The sequence below is a fragment of the Sebastes fasciatus genome, chromosome 19, assembly GCF_043250625.1.
Source record: "Sebastes fasciatus isolate fSebFas1 chromosome 19, fSebFas1.pri, whole genome shotgun sequence".
In the NCBI taxonomy this organism is placed as follows: domain Eukaryota; kingdom Metazoa; phylum Chordata; class Actinopteri; order Perciformes; family Sebastidae; genus Sebastes; species Sebastes fasciatus.
In genome coordinates, this window is record NC_133813.1 from 13,920,256 (window position 1) to 13,939,452 (window position 19,197).

At 43.1% G+C, this 19,197-nt stretch overlaps 1 protein-coding gene across 1 annotated transcript in view; it reads left to right on the forward strand.

Moving 5' to 3' along the window:
- Window positions 1–18,432, forward strand: part of loxhd1a (lipoxygenase homology PLAT domains 1a) — a 34,324-nt gene extending 15,892 nt beyond the window's left edge. Inside the window, exons 15-40 of the mRNA XM_074618737.1 lie at window positions 2–78; window positions 660–1,127; window positions 1,225–1,385; window positions 1,475–1,811; window positions 2,914–3,065; window positions 3,502–3,635; window positions 4,103–4,254; window positions 4,708–4,812; window positions 4,891–5,019; window positions 5,109–5,276; window positions 5,378–5,559; window positions 5,698–5,814; window positions 6,661–6,823; window positions 7,101–7,255; window positions 7,381–7,590; window positions 8,158–8,284; window positions 8,417–8,628; window positions 8,750–8,935; window positions 9,370–9,497; window positions 9,591–9,708; window positions 12,191–12,368; window positions 15,384–15,569; window positions 15,966–16,136; window positions 16,960–17,089; window positions 17,345–17,500; window positions 17,620–18,432. Coding sequence (XP_074474838.1) covers window positions 2–78; window positions 660–1,127; window positions 1,225–1,385; window positions 1,475–1,811; window positions 2,914–3,065; window positions 3,502–3,635; window positions 4,103–4,254; window positions 4,708–4,812; window positions 4,891–5,019; window positions 5,109–5,276; window positions 5,378–5,559; window positions 5,698–5,814; window positions 6,661–6,823; window positions 7,101–7,255; window positions 7,381–7,590; window positions 8,158–8,284; window positions 8,417–8,628; window positions 8,750–8,935; window positions 9,370–9,497; window positions 9,591–9,708; window positions 12,191–12,368; window positions 15,384–15,569; window positions 15,966–16,136; window positions 16,960–17,089; window positions 17,345–17,500; window positions 17,620–18,100 — 4,783 coding nt within the window. The 3' untranslated portion in view covers window positions 18,101–18,432. The remainder of the gene's footprint in view (window position 1; window positions 79–659; window positions 1,128–1,224; window positions 1,386–1,474; window positions 1,812–2,913; window positions 3,066–3,501; window positions 3,636–4,102; window positions 4,255–4,707; window positions 4,813–4,890; window positions 5,020–5,108; window positions 5,277–5,377; window positions 5,560–5,697; window positions 5,815–6,660; window positions 6,824–7,100; window positions 7,256–7,380; window positions 7,591–8,157; window positions 8,285–8,416; window positions 8,629–8,749; window positions 8,936–9,369; window positions 9,498–9,590; window positions 9,709–12,190; window positions 12,369–15,383; window positions 15,570–15,965; window positions 16,137–16,959; window positions 17,090–17,344; window positions 17,501–17,619) is intronic.
- The last annotated feature ends 765 nt before the right edge of the window (window positions 18,433–19,197 follow it).

Genomic DNA, 19,197 nt, shown 5'->3' on the forward strand with positions numbered 1-19,197 from the left:
GGTGGTTGGACCGTAATGAAGATGATGGACAGATCGTCCGCGAGTTAGTCCCAGCTGGAGATGGCGTGCAACTCTTTAGTGAGTAAATAAATAACATTTTAAAGGGATAGTTTGGGTGTTTTGAAGTTGGGTTGTATGAGGTAATCATCCATAGTAAGTGTATTACCTACAGTAGATGAAGGTTGGTACGCCACCAGTTTGGAGAAGCAGACAGGAGTTACTGCACGTAACCAAAGCAATGTACTGCTGTGGACGGGGCTTATCTTATTTTAGCCACCTAAAAGAATCAATTTCAGTTTAAGCTGAAAGGGCTGTCTGATGGCAAGGTAAAGTGGTGAAAATATTCTAAATATAGCGTACATTTGAACTGATCATTTATTTAGGTGGGCCTTTCTTTTAGGTGACTAAAATACATTTTCCTGCTGCCCCCGTCAACAGCAGTACATTGCTTTGCTGCCATGCGGTAACTCCTGTCTGCTGACCGCCTTCTACCGTATGTAATACACTGACTATGGATAAGTACCTCATACAACCACACTTCAAAACACCCAGACTATCCTTTTAAACCAAGGATAGGTTAAGCAAACTAAAAAAAGGACGACAAATCGTATTAATGCTTGTGTAAATTACATTAATTCCCGTCCGTCCATCCTCCCAAGATGTAAGCTACCACGTAGCAATCAAGACAGGCAGTGTGAACGGGGCCAGCTCGGACTCCAGGGTGTTTGTCAAGCTGTACGGTGAGAAGGGTGACACTAGCAAGATGATACTGGCAGTCTCCGACAACGACCTCAGGAACTACTTTGAGACGGGACAGACCGACATCTTTACCATTGACACCTTTGACATCGGACAGGCAAGTTCTTCAGACGTGAGACACACTTCACAGAGAACACAGTTTATCTGTATATCTTATGTCCTCCGTTTTTTACAGATCAGCCGTCTCCTGATTGGTCACACCAATGAGGGCTTGCGCGCCGGGTGGTTTCTGGACAGCGTGCAGATCTCTGTGCCAGTTCATGGAATGCAGTACATGTTCCCGAGCCACCGCTGGCTCTGCAAAGACGAGGCTGATGGGAAAGTGGAGGTTGAGATCTATCCCAGTGAGATCCTGGACATCGAACGATGTAAATAACAACAACATTGAAAGTACTGTACAGTCAGAATTCATCATTTTAAACACAGTAACAGTGATTATTTGCTCTGCCTCTCCTTCTCTAACAGTGATCAACTTTGAAGTAACAGTGGTCACAGGGGATGTGCGTGCAGGCGGCACCAACGCAAATGTCTTCTGTCAGATCTACGGAGATGAAGGAAAAACTGAAGTCATCGCTCTCAAGAGTCGCTCCAACAATTTTGAGCGTGGCACCACTGAGATCTTCAGGGTCTGTATGAAGCCTGTGTCCTGTTATGTCAATGTATGCAGGAGATTTAAGTTCCTGCTTTTAACCGCCGTTTCACACCTATAACCCAGATTGAGGCTCAGGATGTCGGTAAGATCTACAAGATACGCATCTACCACGACGGGAAAGGCATCGGTGACGGCTGGTTCCTGGAGACGGTGGACATCAAGAGGCTGACGATGGCTATGGTGCAGATCGAGGTGGTGAAGAAGGAGGACACCAAGAAAGACAAGAAGAAGGACAAGAAGAAGAAGAAGAAAGAAGAAGAGGTGGAGATGGAGATAATTGAGGAGCTGCAGGAAGTGGTGGAGGCGTTTAATTTCCTCTGTAACCGCTGGCTGGCCAGGGATGAGGAGGATGGGGAGATTGTGGTTGAGCTGCTGACTGAGGACAACGAAGAGCTGGAGGGTAAGTAGAGCATGAATGTGATGTGAAATATGAACATTTGAGGTTACAAAATATTGTTTCATTTTCTTGACATATTAGGGTCAACGGTTTACTGAGGGAATTTTGGATATCTATTTTTATCACCCCATAAATCAGTAAATACTGTCAACAGCTATAAAATGTTCTATTATTCAGGCTATGAATAATATATGAACAAACCCCTCAGTAAAAACCTTCTGAATATACTAGGTAGTAATGAAACTGGAGAGTTTGGTGGATGTAAGTGCTGCTGAAGTGGAGATTTCTGGCTCAGAGTCTGAGAGAAAAACCTCATTTTGAGAAAACAACCTTTAAAGATATGTATTGTTAAATTGCATACATTTTGCAAGACACTACAGGTAAATAGGGTAAAAAAATCTAACTAATATATATCAACATGAAACTTCCCCAGTTGATTACTCACATTAAGACAATATTTTTTTGTATTACAAATTTTCTGAAATGTTATAAATATGCAAATGAAGCATCATCTAATGCTAACTTTTGGTGAATTTAGGATAAATCTGCAGACGCAAATATGTATAGTGAAGTAAAATAAACACCTATATGTGTATTTTGGATGTTTTCTTCTTTCTTCTTTGGATGTTGTGGAAGTAAGATAACCCAAAATCTCAAAATTGACCAGTGCATGATAAACGATATTTTTGACTGGGGTGTCTCCCCTTCATTGGGACATTTTGAATTAGTGTTGCATTAGGTCAGTGGTTCCCAACCTATTGTCCTTGAAGCCCCCTTACTTGTATGTAAGAAAAGCTGCAACATCATAAAGGTTTTTGACTGCAGTGAAAATGTTGTTATTGAAAGGCTAAATGCCAACAGATATGGACTGAAGCAGAATATTTTGTAAGATTTAGCTTCTAAGTAGCAAAAAAATATATATTTTTAAATAGTTTTATATACAGACTTTTGCATAATTATCCAGTAAGTGTGTTATTATGATTTTATTTATACATTTATACAGGGGGCCCAGACCCCAGGTTGGGAACCACTGCACTAGGTAAATCAAGTGCAACGTTAAAATATCAGTCATGATGTTCACTTTGTAACTGTGTTTTCCTCCCAGTGAACTCATATGAGGTTCATGTGTTTACTGGGACTATGTGGGGGGCTGGGACTGACGCCAATGTTTACGTCAACGTCTACGGAGAGACCGGCGACACGGGGGAGCGACGGCTCAGGAAGGCAAACAACCTGAACAAATTTGAGAAAGGCCAGGTGAGCTTTGTTTCTGTCAGTTCTAGATGTGCTAGATATTATTTTTTTCTGTGATAATCTGAGAATTAATATAAACTCTTGGAAAATATGCTTATTCACTTTCTTGCAGAGAATTAGATGAGAAGATTCATACCTCTCATATCTGTTTGTTAATTATGAGACACTTAGCTTATAAAGAGTGGATCAGGGTGAAAACAGAGGCTTCATTCTTCCACTGTTCATAATGTATTGTAGATGTGTTTGTTTGACCTGCTGCATGGTCATGATTGCTATAATTGATACTGTTTTCCTGCCTCTATTGTCAAACAAATGTTGGTCTAAGTTGCCTTGCACGTTAAATACAGATCATATAAATAAGTAATGAGGTTCTCTGCTAAGCTGAGACCTGTGACATTTCTTGACCCTTGTGTCGCTGGTTTGTTCTCGTGTGACCCAGGAGGACATTTTCAACATCACAGCTGTCGACTTGGGGACCCTGAAGAAGCTGAGGATCCGACACGACAACAGTCAGGCCAGCGCCGGCTGGTTTTTGGACAGAGTGGAAATCGTAGACAACAAAGATGACACCACGTAAGCCATGACGATGCTAGAGAGACAGCAGAGATCCATCAGCACTTAAATTCAGATGTGTAACTGCATCTTCACAAAAATCCCTTGAATAATTTAACCGATTCATTACAATAAATATAGTTAATCATTTATTTCAGAGATAAGAAATTATTTACATATTGCTGAGTCATTCTAGACACCAAATCATTGCCCCAGGTTTCACAAAACAGCATCATCCTGCATACCAGGCAGAAGCATTGCACATTAAATGTCTGTAGAGCTCCACCGTGTGGTGTGAAATGGTTCCTCTGAAATATTCTGGTTAAGCAACAGCCTGTCTGGAGACTTGGGATCAATCTAAATAGAGATGGCCATTTGATTTTTTTGGACACAAGAACATTTGCCAGTCCCAAACAGAGATTATTGTATTGCTACTATGCAGACTGTACACTGCACACATTATATATTTATCATATATTGTGTTTTAGGTATTTTTTTCCCTGTAAACGCTGGCTGGCCATTGATGAGGATGATGGACAGCTCGCCAGGGAGCTAGTTCCTGTGGACGAGGCCTTTATGAAGAAAGGGGACGATGATGATGAGGAAGACTCTGATGCCACACTTGGCCTGGAACAGAAAGGTGAAAGCAACATTATGGCTGCCCTGAGAAAGAGAGAAACACTGTGCTGAAGAATCAAAAGCTGGGTTTCCACCAAGAAGGTCCCGGTAATTTTAGTCCTCGGAGCTACTTTTCAAGGAGCTGAAAGGTTCCTTCAGCCCATAGTTGTCTGTGTTTCCACCGCTCGCAAATTAGTCCGCTGACATTTGAAAAAGGAACATGACATGGAACGAGGGCTGCTGGTGGTTGCAGGGGTAAACACACTCTGTAGCTTGCAGTTTGCAAAAAAACATGATGAAAAAAAACACCCTGGAAGTTTTTGTTCTTTCAGAAAGTACAACCCCCGACCAGGGTCTTATTTGGTGGTAAAATGTGCCCTGAACTTTATTTAGTGACCTCTGGAGAAGACATTACGTTTTTAATACTCACAAGATTGCCTAATATTTAATTTATTCTGTTTTTTTATTATTACAGCAATGTCAACAACCTACACAATGAGGATCAAAACTGGTGACAAAAAGTATGCAGGAACTGATGCTAACGTTTTTATGATCCTGTACGGCACCAAGGATGACACAGGTAATATTTCAGACTATACTGAATTTATATCTGTGTGCATTTGTATTTTAAATTACTTTATGATGTGTGCATCTGCAGGAACAATTAACCTGAAGGCTTCAAAGACTCATAGGAATAAGTTTGAGCGGGGTATGATCGATGAGTTCATTGTGGAAGCCGTGGACATCGGACCGCTGAAGAAGCTGCGCGTTGGACACGACAACCGCGGTACAGTAGGACAGATTCCCAGCCTGTGCAGTGAATCATGCAAAATTAGTCTACATGTGTGATCACAATAATTTGTGTTAATGTTTAAGGCGGAGGATCAGCAGGCTGGTTCCTTGACTGGGTGGAGATTGACGCCCCATCTCTGGGACTGAAGCTGCACTTCCCCTGCGGTCGTTGGCTGGATAAAGGGGAGGATGACGGCGCCATCGTCAGGGACCTTTTCCCTAATTCTCTTCAGACGGAGCATTACACACCATGTAAATCATCACTGCGTGACAGCCTAGGTCACATCACACTGATATTTGTCATTTGATGCACACAATTGGTTATGTTTTTTCATTTGTTTTAATTTTTTTAGTTGTTCCTTACGAGATTAAAACTTCCACGAGTGACGTGTTCGGAGCCGGAACAGATGCAGATGTCTTCATTGTCCTGTACGGGCGAGATGCAGTGTGCACCCAGCAGAAGTCTCTGTGTGTCAACAAGAGGGAGAGGAGGATGTACTTTGAGAGGGGAGCTGAGGACATGTTTATTGTTGAGGTATAATAACAGTGTACAGTCATAAATAGATAAATAAGTAAAAGAAGCAGTAAAGAACAGCAAGACCATCAGTGTATTTACTATAGTAAATACTGGATACAATATTCATTTAGTGATGTTTTTCTGCTCTCTGTGCAGCTTGAAGATGTGGGGGATGTGATTGAAAAGATCCGTATCGGTCATGACAACCGCGGGGTCAACCCAGGCTGGCATCTGGACAGAGTGGAGATCAGACGTCTGCTCAGGAAGGGAAAGGTACTGCAGCACTAGTGCAAAATATAAATACTCCATTACAAGTAAAAGACCTACATTGAAAATGGCACTTGAATTAATGTACGCATTATTTGCAAAATGTACTTATTAAAAGTGGCCCCAGTGAATGTTATACCGGAGGTGAACCAAGTCCAAGTCTCAAGGCTTTATACTCAAGTCCTGAGTCCTGAGTTATTCCTTAGAGGAGTTCGCTACCTGTATGACACATTTTAGTTTTTAAAAAAAAGAAAAAAGAATCTTAAAAATACATAATTCCCCGATGCTTTGGCCCGACGGGGAGTCATCTCAGGCCCAGTGGGCCGCCGGGCTTGCAAAAGGCTCGTTGAAACCCTGCAATGCATCATATTTTATAACATGATTATATGTTTTGTATGGAAAATCTTAATCTGTTAAGTAACTAGTAATTAAAGATGTCAAATAGATGTAGTGGAGTAAAAATGTAAACATTTGCCTCTGAATTGTAGTGGAGTAGAAGTATAAAATAGCAATAAATGCTAATTGAAGTACAAGTATTTCAAAAAACAGCTGATATTGATTTCAGTACTTGTACCTTAATGCTTTACAAGTATTTGCCATAGAGAACTTGCATTGTCTTTGTCAACATCTTACTTCTCACATCTACTGGTGACACACAAGCTCTATTTTTGGTCAGTAGGTGGAGATGTTCTCCTCACAGACGGATGAGGGTAGTCCAGCATTGTGATTTCAGAGGCTCAGACAGAGACGAGACACTGTGTTTACCGATTCTTCTCTAACACACAAATGGAATAGCCTCTCTCTCTCTCTCTCTCTCTCTCTCTCTCTCTCTCTCTCTCTCTCTCTCTGTAGGGTTCAGAGACTGTCATCTTCCCGTGTGAGGACTGGCTCGCCAAGTCGGAGGGTGATGGAGAAACAGTGGGAGAGCTGGTGCCCTCTGACATCATCACTGAGAAACTTTCACGAGACGGAAGCCTAAAAGTCACCGAAGTGGAGGTGGAGGATGCCCTGGAGGGTATGCAAACACATGCAGACAAACAATACTGCACTTATACACACACACATGCAGAATATATGTGCAGGTGGTCCTGTCTTTCCCCACCTTTTCTGAGCACTGAAACAAGACACTTTTCACTTCAGGTCCTCTCTAATCCCTGAGAATCCCTCTGTTATTTCAGTGGCACCTAACAGTGATGGAAAATTGCTTTCTTTTCACTCTATTTTCTGCCAATTGCACTCCAACCGATCCCCTGTGTCCCCCCCTTGTCTGTGATCATCGTCCCCCATTGCAGCTCACACATACAAAGTGTCAGTGATGACAGGTGATGTGTACGGAGGCGGCACCGACGCCAACGTCTTCCTCACAATTTACGGGGACCTGGGGGACACCGGGGAGAGGAAACTCAGCAAGTCGGAGACGAACAGCAACAAGTTTGAACGGGGATCTGTAAGAAAGCATTTTGTGTGTTATCCAATGAAGTGATAATTAATCCTGAATTACAGAAAATATATAAAACTACATGATTATACTTGTGTTGTTATTTCACCAATTGTCCCGTCTTATCTCCCCAGGTGGATAAGTTCACTATAGAGGCCGTCGACCTCGGCCAGGTTTTCAGGATAAAAATCCGCCATGATAACAGTATGATGAGTGCCGACTGGTACTTGGACCAGGTGGAGGTTTTTGACGTGGATACGGAAGAGGTCTTTCTCTTCTTATGTGAACGTTGGCTGTCCAGGAAGAGGGAGGACCGTCGCATTGAAAGAGTCTTCTATGTGAAGGTAGCGTGTGTGATAGTGTGTGGGAGGTGCCTTAAAGTCATCTGTACGAATAGGGAAAGAGATATATAGTAGAAAAGAGAATATAAATAGTAAGGTTCCTTTTGGATCAGCTCACCCAGATTACAAAAAGACAGATTTTTTTCACTGACGCCTCATTTTAGCCTACTGTAGATTTATGTGCTGAGGATTTAAGTTATCGCCTTCTCAGGTTGTTGGTTTCCACCCTATTACAGTGACAGTTGTTTGGGGTGCTCACAGCATCGACAAATTACAGTTGAACATCATTCTGCAGCTGTTACGATGTAGTTAGTGAGTGTAGTGAAGTGATAAGGATTAAGGTTTATTGTCTGGAAGCAGGGAATGAAGATGGATGTGGGGAAAGAATCCAGCTGGTGGTGGCAGAGGTTAGTGGGGAGCTGGTGACTGGAGAAAAAGAGGCAGAGCAAGGGGAGGTGGCTGGATGGGAGCGTGGCGAGACAGCAGGCAGCGGGCCACAATTCCTTGCGGCTGCAACTAGCATGGGTTTGTCTGCATCATTGTGTGTCTGTGTGTGTTGTGTTGTTTCAGGGTTATGAAGGAGTTAGAGAGAGCCTAAACAGTAAAAAGAAGAACTCGGCCCTGACGGTGAAGAGTGTCGACAGCAACATGAACAAAAAAAGCAAAAAGAAGAAGGAGGAAGAAATTGAGCTCCCGAGTAAGAAAACTCTCCAGCATTGTGTTGCTGGGTTCATCCTCTGCTCTGTGAATGTTTGTCATTAATATTCTAACACAGACATCTTTACACAATCTCTGTGAATGAATAAGTGCTGTGCCCCTTCCTGTACAGTCATACCATACCACGTCACCATCTGTACTGGACTGGAGCGGGATGCGAGCACCACCAGCAGGGCTTATGTGATCATTATCGGGGCCAATCACGCCCAGACAGAGAGGTTGTGGCTGGACCTGCCGGACGACAGGAAGGGCTTTGAGGCCGGCTCTCTGGAGAGCTTTCAGTCAACCTACGGGTCAGATGTGGGGGAGATCAAAAAAGTCGAGGTGAGGGAAGCTTTTAGAGTTTCAGTGCAGCATCCACACACACACACACACACACACACATGAACACGCAGAGAAATACACCCACGTTGCTTGAAGTGATTGTTTCTCGTCCTCCCTGCAGCTCGGTCATGATGGGGCCACTCCTGAGAGCTGCTGGCTGGTTGATGAGCTGTCTGTTGCTGTGCCAACCAAAGGGGTCAAATATATATTTGCTTGCAAGTGCTGGCTGGCCAAAGATCGAGGAGATGGTTTGACTTCTAGAGTATTCAACGTGCTGGATGCAGAGGCCATTTCCATCTCCCAGCAGGTATGTAAATGTCTCAGGGCTGAGAACAAACATCACAGTTAAATCAAATTACTGCAACAGACGAGTGATGATGAGTCAATTTCTATCATGTTACTAATGAATCCAATAGAGCTATTTACTTTAGGGAAATGGTGAAAATTATTTCCACTTAATACCTTCAAATCTGGTAAATCTCTTGGTTTAGATGGGATTTTAAATTAATTTGAGTCCCTCCTCATATCCTGGCTGTTTTAACTGTAACACACTTTCCATATACTATTCACTATTATTTTATGGATGTTTACAGCATCGCTGTCAACCTCATGATTGCAAAAAATATAACTATATCCTTGTCTAATGATGCTTTAGAGGTAATACTGCTTGTGGGAGATGGGCACAGTATGTGAAGAAAATATTATGAGTGAAATGTCTAATATAATATGATTTCATGTCAGATTATTTACGAGGTGACCGTGGTAACAGGAGACGTGCAGAACGCAGGAACAGACACCCTGATCTTCATGTCTGTGTTTGGAGCCAACGGCACCACAGAGGAGATGCTGCTGCAGAAGAATGAGGACAGGTAGTCACACATGGACGTCGGAAAATTTGATTTAATTTAATTTAATTATGCTGAAGATGATTAACTCTGTGTTGTTTGTGTGGTGGACAACAGGTTCGAGCGCGGTCAGGAGGACACTTTCAACATGGAGATCGATGACATTGCTCCGCTGAGGAAAATGAGGCTTCGTATTGATGGCTCCGGCAGTCGACCTGACTGGTTTCTGGATCAGGTGGGCTCATCTTAAAGGAGAACTCCACCAATTTTACACATCAAAAGCTGTTTACAGGTCTTTAGGAGTAGTACTGAATCTGTGAAAAATGTTTGTGGCTCCAAATAACAACAAATCTGGGGGTGTGGAGTTAGAAAGTAACAAGCTTACCAACCGGACCTCTGTGGCCCTCTGCTCAGCTCTGCTTGAGGCTAGAGGCTATATTAGTTTACCTTACATAGCAGCATAATGTCACGAGATCACGCGAGAATTGGAGCATCACATGAAAATCCATCTTGTCAGGCTTCAAGTAATGCGTTTGTTTCTGGCAAGCCAGAGCACGGACCAATCAGCGTCCTGTGAGGAGCTACGGGCGAGCCAAAAATGTATGACAATTTTCGTAGTGGCCAAACGGTGGTACTACAACTTCCGTGTCCGTCACTTGATGCCATTGGGCCCAAAAATACTTTTTCCCATAGACTTACATTGGGAAAGAGACGTCTATAGCTCAGCGAATATTTTTTTTTTAGGTGAATCAACTTCCCAGTACGAACACTCTAATAGCCCTTATTTAAATCATTAGGCCCTAAAAGTTGTAAAATGCACTAATAGCTGAATCCAGAGTTATTTCCCTTCCTCTGTTCATGTGAATGAGACCCAGACCGAGGCTGGAGCGAGGGATGGGAGGCGGAGTTAGCAGGCCGTGACGACAGAATACCGAGAGAGTATTTCTTCATTGAAAGACGAGCAAAGAACGACACTGAAGGCTTTACGAGATAGAAAAGATGTTTTCGCTCTTCTCCCAACTGGCTTCGGCAAGAGTTTGATTGACAGATGGGTCATCCAATCACCTGCCAAGTATTTTTTTTAAAGTGCCTGCGCTTTTCCAAACAGTTTCAAATGATGTCTTCTCAGGTGTTTCAGTGTAACAAAGGTTATATATCAGCCGCTACTAGCATAATACACCCGAATCTCCGACCAAACTGTCAGCGGACAAGCTGCATTGTGGCTAAGGCAGGCACCAGGTATTGACAAAGAAGAACAATGCGTGAAATAAGAAAGACAATATCTCTGGACAGTTAATTTTGACTATTCTATAGTAGTGCAATTCTAAATCAGTGGAGTTCTCTTTCAACTAACCAGGAAAAATAGACGTGTGTGTTCAGGAGACATTTGCATGCAAAGAAAATTGTCAAAGATTACAGCAAAAGGAAAGCTCTAAGCAGGTTTGAGTCTCCAGAATAAACTGATCATGCACAGGTTTCCTCTATTCTTGTTAAGGGCTGATTGGATATGAAGAGGACACTGCAGATCTCATCCATAAAACATAAAAACCAGGGGCATAAAAAGCAGAACAGTTCTTCCAAAATCAATAGTACAAAGCACTCACAGGTTTGTGGTTTTTTTACGCTGGCAGTGTATGCTGTAGGTCACAGGATCATTCAATCTATTATATCACACAGTTCACACACACACTCACACACATCTATCCCTGCCTGCAGGAGAATGGTCAATGATTCACCCACCCACAAAGACACAGACACACACACAGCAGGGCTCCAGGTTCCTAGAGTGAGCATATTGACCCAATTCTATTCACCATGCTGTTGTTTCTGGCGTCACACACACACACACACACACACACACACACACACATGCAGTAATGAGCGCTGTGTGTGTTTTCAGTAGAGAGAAAACATTGAATTCCTTTAAGTGTGAATTTCACATATCACCATATTTTAATGCATACTCCAGCAATATAATCAACAAAAATGGTTCAGTACTTTTTTTCTCTTTGGGTGACCCTGTGAGGACAACATCACTGCTCACCTCCAAATCCAGTCTGATGTCTCAGGCCAAATGCTTTGATGAAACCGAACACATTTCCTATGCAAATGTCTCCTCTGGTAAAGTCACCATGCCTGCGGAGCAGCAGAGCAGTCAGGAACAATACCAAGCCCTGTCCGTCCGTGCCTGGGACTCAGCGACTGCGAACATCTCCTTGACTTGACCCTGCACAGAGCCCTGTGTGTTCAGCATCACAAGCAGATGTGCTGCCTTTATGGATCGCCGGGTCCATGTATTGAAATGGACACAACAGTGCACCGGGCGGACTGCCAGCATAGTAATCTGCCCAAATAAATATGCAGAGTGGAGAGGTAATAGGAGGGTGGCTGCCTGAGCTGAGTCTTTGTCTAATAATAAGTTTCCCAGGACTAGCGATCAGACATCCTGGGTGAGGCAGTGTTTGTGTTCATAACACATTAGTTTCCATAGTATGACCAATCATTGGTTAAATCTGCCCTTTTAAAGGTGTCTTTCTTCTACTGATAAGGTATTCTTGTTTGGAATGGATCCATATTTATTGCACAAAAGCTGACGTGACTTAATCATAGAAAACATGTGCATTCATACACTTTTGGTGTCATACTTTTTATTTCACTAATGTCAGGATTCTGAATGATGATTATTATGTTTTGAAGAGCTAACTCTGTGCATCCAGGTGATCATGCGTAACCTGACCACAGAGGAGGTGTCTGTGTTCACCTATGAGGAGTGGCTCTCCAGGACACATGGACCCAAGAGAACGATGATCTGCGAGATGGCTGCTGTGGTAGACGAGGAGGTGATGGTGGAGATCACCTCTTATATAGTCCAGGTCAAGACCAGTGATAGTGCAGGTAAGTCCTTCATACTCGTAAAAAATGTTTTGTTAAGTTTATTACCCATTGAAAACCGTGAATGTGCAGCGACCTGTCCTGCTGCAGTCAGAGAAGGAGCTTTTTCTTTCACTATCCCTATGAAAATGAGTACATGGCAGTTATTGCAAACCTTCATGTGAAACTTGGGCATATATTTAGTTTACATTATCAGACAGACATACTGCAAAGCAGTGATTTTCAATCTTTTTAAAACAAAGACTTATAACAGGTTGCATGTGTTTGTTGTTTAGTTTTATTAAGATTTTTTTAGCAGCCTAAAGATGTAAAATTATTGAGTAATTCACAAGCAAAAATCAAAGATTAGGGGGAAAAAAGTCTAAATATAAAATATTTTTGTGCAGCGAAAGTTTTCTGCTTTCCTTTACTGTTAATTATCTAATGACCCCTTGGAGGGTCCCGACCCACAGGTTGGAAACAGTGGGCTACCTCGGGGTCGGAGAATTGAAGCCAATGCGGAAGTGAAGGCTTAACCTGCATTCTTTCTAACAGCCAGCAGGGGGAATGAGGGAATGAGCCTACTTCTCACTTGATTTATTACCTCAGTAAACATTGTAAACATGAGTTTATGGTCTCAATCGATAGTTTCAAGTCTTCTTCAATACAGCATGATGTTCATTTAGTAAATTATGGTCCCATTTAGAGTCAAATAGACCGTAAAGCAGGGTGTGCTTTAGGGCGGGGCTACCTTGTGATTGACAGGTTGCTACCACAGTGTTGTCCGGTCTGGGAGTTGTCCATGTTTTTGTCTTAGGACTTTAACCATTTCACAGTTTGTTTTCAGTTCATGAAAGTTAATTATAACATTTTGGTCACCTAAAAATGTCTTATTCAGCGTTCGGTTGTACTTAGCTCCACCCTCTCGTGTCACTTCTGGTTGGCGGCGGCCAAAATGATGAACTCAAGGCAGTCCACAAACTAATGAGTGACGTCACGCTGACTACGTCCACTTCTTATCTACAGTCTGTGGTTGGAAACCACTGATCTAAAGGGTCTGTGAGGAAGAGGAACTGAAGAGTTTGAATATATTCAACAGATGAGGGCGTCCGCAACAAGTCCACTTATTAGACGTACCAACATCATCTATCCATCCTTTCATCTGTGGGTCAGCATCAGGTCACATCCAGACTGAGCAGAGCAGCTCAGACATCCTCTTTCATCAGTAACAGCTTCCAGCTCTTCCTAGGGAATCCTGAAGGACTCAAATGTCAGATGAGGGTTTTCGTCTGTCAAGTCGTGTCCTGGGTCCACCTCGCCGTCTCCTCTCTTGATTGTTTTCTGAACTCTTTCAAAATAAGACACTTGAGGGTAACCCGCAGGTGCTTAAATGGTGTTCAAAGTGGATGGTGGCTTTATATTTCTCAGATGAGTGAACTCCTCACCCTGTAATGCCAAATTAGCGCTACAACCTTGTAGAGGCTGCTTATGTTTGGAATCTCATTCTTTGAACCACTATCCAAAGCTCAAGGCTGAGTTCATGGATATGTGCGTAGCTCCTCATCCTCATTTGACCCACCCTTGTGCAGAGGTTTGTGTTTTCCAGGAGGAGCGGAGCTGGAATAATTCATGTTTTACTCCGACGTGGTAATGAAAGAAATCCTCTTCTGAAGCCGTCCACGCGGCTTTGCTCCCTCTTTTCTTCATGCGGCATTTTCTATAGCTCAGTAGTGCTGCTGATCAATACGATAGCGTGGCGAGAAGTCTGAGCCGACTTCAAAGGGCTGCTCTCTGCCCTTGGCTGTTACTGGAAGCTAAAATGTAGCTCTGCTGCACCACCACTGAGGCTCTGGGAGGAATAATGAGCCAGTCTGATAGACACATACACACACACACACACACACACACACACACACACACACACACACACACACAGACACACAGACAGACAATATCACATAGGCGATGCTGTCCATAAGGTAATAGTCTCCTTTGGGATCATTATGGGATGATCTGCATGTATAGTGTGAAGAGACACTGAATGACAATTATGTAGGGAGGTGTATGAAAAGAAAAGGTAACAGCAACCTTCTAAATTTTGCGAACACGCGTATTGCTCATTAAAACTACAGGGCTGTTAATTACAATATCAGATTTCTAGTTTTAGTGTACAGACACGTGTGTAGAACTAGGACGCTGAAAAAAATGCTGCAGACTGAGTGAGTTTTGGGCTCACCATCGCCTAATACACATTCACTCAGTGTCTAACGCTCTGTAATAAAATAATAAAGCACAGAGGGATTATAGATGTCTGAGTCTGAGAACGCAGCTTTCTCTGCTGCTCATTTTACTCTTTGCATAGCGTGGCTGGTTGTTAGCTGATCAGTTTCCTCAGGGCTTTGCAATCTCAGGATCTATTGGCAATTCAAGAAATCTCTGCAACTAGTTGAGCTGCATTGCAGTTTAAAAGATCTACAACAAAGTGCAAGCACTTCAATTCATAACATCAAGTGCATTTCTTTGTAGTTAATATTTCACAATTCCGTATTCACCTTTACAGGAACCATGTGTTACATTAAGGGGGATCAATTGACAGAAATGGAATATAATATTTCTAAGTATGTTTTTTTAGTGTATAAATCACCTGATAATAAGAGTCGTTGTGTTTTCGTTACTTTAGAATGAGCCGTTTATATCTACATATAGAGAGGATCTTCTTCACGCCATGTTTCTATAGTAGCCCAGAATGGACAAACCAAACAGTGGCTCTAGATAGACATTCACGTTTTGACATTTTCGCGACGGTCATCGTAGTTCTCTACACGCTTGGCACACAGGAGAAGTTTCAGTTAGTTGCAATCTGCGACCTCACCGCTAGATGCCACCAGATCATACACATGACACCTTTAATTGACAGTATATTGCCAAGCTCACAGTTCATCACATTTTTCTTTGTTTGATCCAACATATTGTTGTTCGAGGGGAAGCAGAAATTCAGATAAATGTTTCTAAATGGTTGGCTCTCTCCTGTCTCCTCAGGGGCAGGCACTGATGCCAACGTGTGGATCATCCTCTTCGGAGAGAACGGAGACACGGGGACGCTGGCACTGAAAGAGTGCAGCAAGTCCAACAAGTTTGAGCGCAAGCAGGTGGACACCTTTCGCTTCTCGGATATCCTCAGCATGGGAGAGCTCTCCAAAGTGCGAGTCTGGCACGACAACTCAGGTTAGCCCTCAGATAAACAGATAGACTGTGCCTGCGTGGTGGGCTGATTAAATCTGCTCTTTGTCACTGGCTTTGTGAAAAGTGCTATAAATGAAGTTTACTGAAGTTCACTGAACCGAAGATGAATCTGGCCACAGATTTTGTAGTCTGACATCACAGAAGATGTCTGAGTCACCACTCTGATATTAATGAAACCTGAACAGTTGATGGCTTAATGGAGCTGCAGTCCAACGCCAACAGACTGTTACATCACTGTCTGGCTTTGAGGGAACCTGAAGCAGTGACGCAGCTTTTTACTCGTTGGCCTGAAAGATTCCTGCATCCATTTAGTTTCATCATTCTTGACAGCGTTTTTACTCACTGTCTTTTTTTGTTTCCTGATCCCATTACTCACAGGTCCCGCTGCAGGATGGCACTTGGACTATATTGATGTGAAGGATGAGACCATGGACAAAACCTTTCGTTTCCCCTGTGACCGCTGGCTTGCCAAGAACGACGATGATGGACAGATAATGAGAGAACTGGCGTGCGCTAACAACGACTACTTGGACCTCAACGAGAAGACGAGTAAATCCAGCATATACGACACATTTTAATGTTGTAATCCTTAAATTTCAGTCCTGGTTGACGTGGCGACACCTGCGTTTACAAGTGTGGATTAATACTACAGGTCCCAGAATTCTAGAGGCTGCAAACACTCCTTGAGAAGCGACTGTGTCAGTAATAAAATTAATGTATCTGTTTATAGTGCAGCCAAAAAGACAAACATTGTTTTAAAGAGGACCTATTATGCTTCTTCCCTTTTCTTCAGTGTGTTTTTTGTGCATAAAAAGATCTGCTAAGTTACAAAGTCCAAGGTCCACACCAAAGAGAGTTACTCTCCACAGAAACACCGCTCCTGAACTGCCTGAAACGCCTTGCTTGAAGTCCTGCCTTTTCTTCCGTAATGTGGTGATGTCACCAAGTAACACATTTGCATAATACCGGCCTAGAATCCCCGACGTAGGGGTCTCTCATCGACCTGAAGGGGATTCTTTCACAACAATGACCCGCTAGCTGTACATTATCCCATTTATTACACGGCTACTTACCGAAGAAATCAATATTTTGACACAAAAACGGTCCGCCAGAGTCCGGCATCAGAGCTGCGCCCATAGCAACGGTCTGCTATACATAGCAACGGTCTGTTATACAGAAATTACAGACCGCAGAATGCCGTGATTGACCAATCGTAATCGAGTATTCAACACAGCCGTGTAATAATTTTAAATAATAACTTATATTTCAGTGCTAAGGCATCTTTATGTATGCTTTATATTCTGTGTGGAAACGATGTATGTTTGTGGACAACTGAGACCATTTACTTTTACCGTCCATGTTTTCTCTATAGAGTACGAAATTTGTATCACAACTGGAGACACTGAAACCAAAGAAAATGCCTGGATTGTGCTCGAGGGGAGGAAGGGCCGATCAAAAGAATTTGTAATGGAGAACTCCTCAAAGAAGAAGAGGTTCTTGCGGTAGGTACTTGGTGCAAGATTAACTTAATGGGCTGCAACTTGTTTACATGAAGAATGTGCTTTCTCCATGCCTTTACACTTATTATGATAATCCCAGCAGCACCGAGCACTTGAGCTCAGACCAATGCTGCAATCCACTATGAATGACATTACACCATCCAGAACAAAGTGGCAGTGACATGAATTTAAAGTATGTGGGCCAATTTAAGCGAAAAAGCTACTCACTCTGGCGTGCTTATTTCCCTCTCTTCTTAGAGGAAATGTTGACAGGTTTGAGTTTTCGTCCAAGAATCTGGGGGACATTGCTGGTATCTGCCTCGGCCACACACCCAAGGATGGAAAGAAAGTAAAGGGGGAGGTTAACTGGCACGTGGCGGAGGTCGTTGTCACTGAAAGGGAACTGGGAAACAAGTAAGACATCAGTTACTGCTCAGTGACCCACGTCTACATCCATGTGGAAGTCATTCATTTTGCTCATACCATTTGTTGTTAATAAATCATATTCTTTCTCCTCTGTATCATCACCTCAGGTACATCTTCAGTTGCAATGCCCTCATCCCTCTCTCTCCAAAGAGGGATGATTTCTTGACCTTCGAGTGCACGAAGGCCATCGAGAGCTTCGCCAGTAAAGCCCGAAGCCTGGTGCCTGTCAAGTATGAGATCATCGTCATCACGGGCGATGAGAAGGGAGCAGGTACAGACGCCAATGTTTATATTGCCATCTACGGCTCCAATGGAGATTCGGGTCGTCGGCAACTGCGGCAGAAGTTTCGTAACCTTTTCGAACGCGAGCAGACGGACCGCTTCCTGCTGGAAATGCTGGACATGGGCGAGCTGCAGAAAGTTCGGGTGGAGCACGACAACTCTGGTCTGAGCCCGGGCTGGCTGCTGGACCGCGTGGAAGTCACTAACACAGCCAATGGCGTCACCACCATCTTCCTGTGTGGGAAGTGGCTGGACATTAAGAGGGCTGACGGGCAGATCGCCAGGGTCCTCTACCCGAAATACTAGATGAACTATTTATTTACACAAACTTCCATTGCAGAGATCTCCCCTCATGTTTAAAAGTAATGACCAAAGAGATTCTGCTCTGGCAAGTTTTATATCTCAGGAACTGAGACAGATTTTTACATTCATACTGTAGTTTTTTTTATTATTATTATATTATAGTTAGATATTTAATACTACCTGGGGATATAGCCTACAATGAAATACTGTGACAACATCTTCTTAGATCAGGAAACTGAATGTGCCATTCTTTTTAAGTTTCATATGTCAGGGATGGTTTGTTCAGTTGCTTTGTTATAATTAAGGTTTTATAAAACATTAAACTATTTTGCAATACTCAATACAGCGTTCAACCCGTTTGACTCACTGGTGGGTTCATGTAAACAACATCCAAACCTACAGAGCTATATTTTAAAGGTGCTCTATACGATATCCAGAGCATTAATATAGCCACAAACAACTATTGTCCATGTGAAGATATAGTGGAGTAATGTCTACCTGAGCAGAGAATGAAGTATCTCTCCCTCTGTGTGTGTTGTAATTTGAGCTTCTCTGTGCTTTGTTGACATAGTCGGGCCGGCCCTGCGTGCCTTTTAGTGCATGTTCGTGCTTTTGAGCGTGCCCCACTGGCTAGCTCACGGCCACAGCTCTGTACTGCTCTCATACGGCGGTTACAGCCATCTCGACCGACGGTGCTATTGCGGAAGCGTAGCACCCACCCTACGATTCCCCCCAAACTTAACACTGTTAGCTCTATCAGCAGTTGTAGTTTTCACTGTTAGCGCCGTTAGCTCCGACTCAGCCATCGCCATATTGAGAGCCGTGTGGAAGCAATAGAAATGCTCCCAATCTCGCATTTACCACCTTTAAAGGTGCACTGATCAATACTTTTGTATTAACTATTGTATAAAGACTATGTTTTTATGTGGAATGGTCACTCATCGTGACGAACCCACAGAGAATTTTCAACTGGCTCTGCAGTTCATTGCAGCTCAATGGAGCTTTTTAGCATCTTTAAACTCAATGTTTTGGTTCACAGCCTGCAGCTTTTAATGTTTCGGTTTACTTCCACCACTCTCATCAGTCTGTTTCCAACAGCA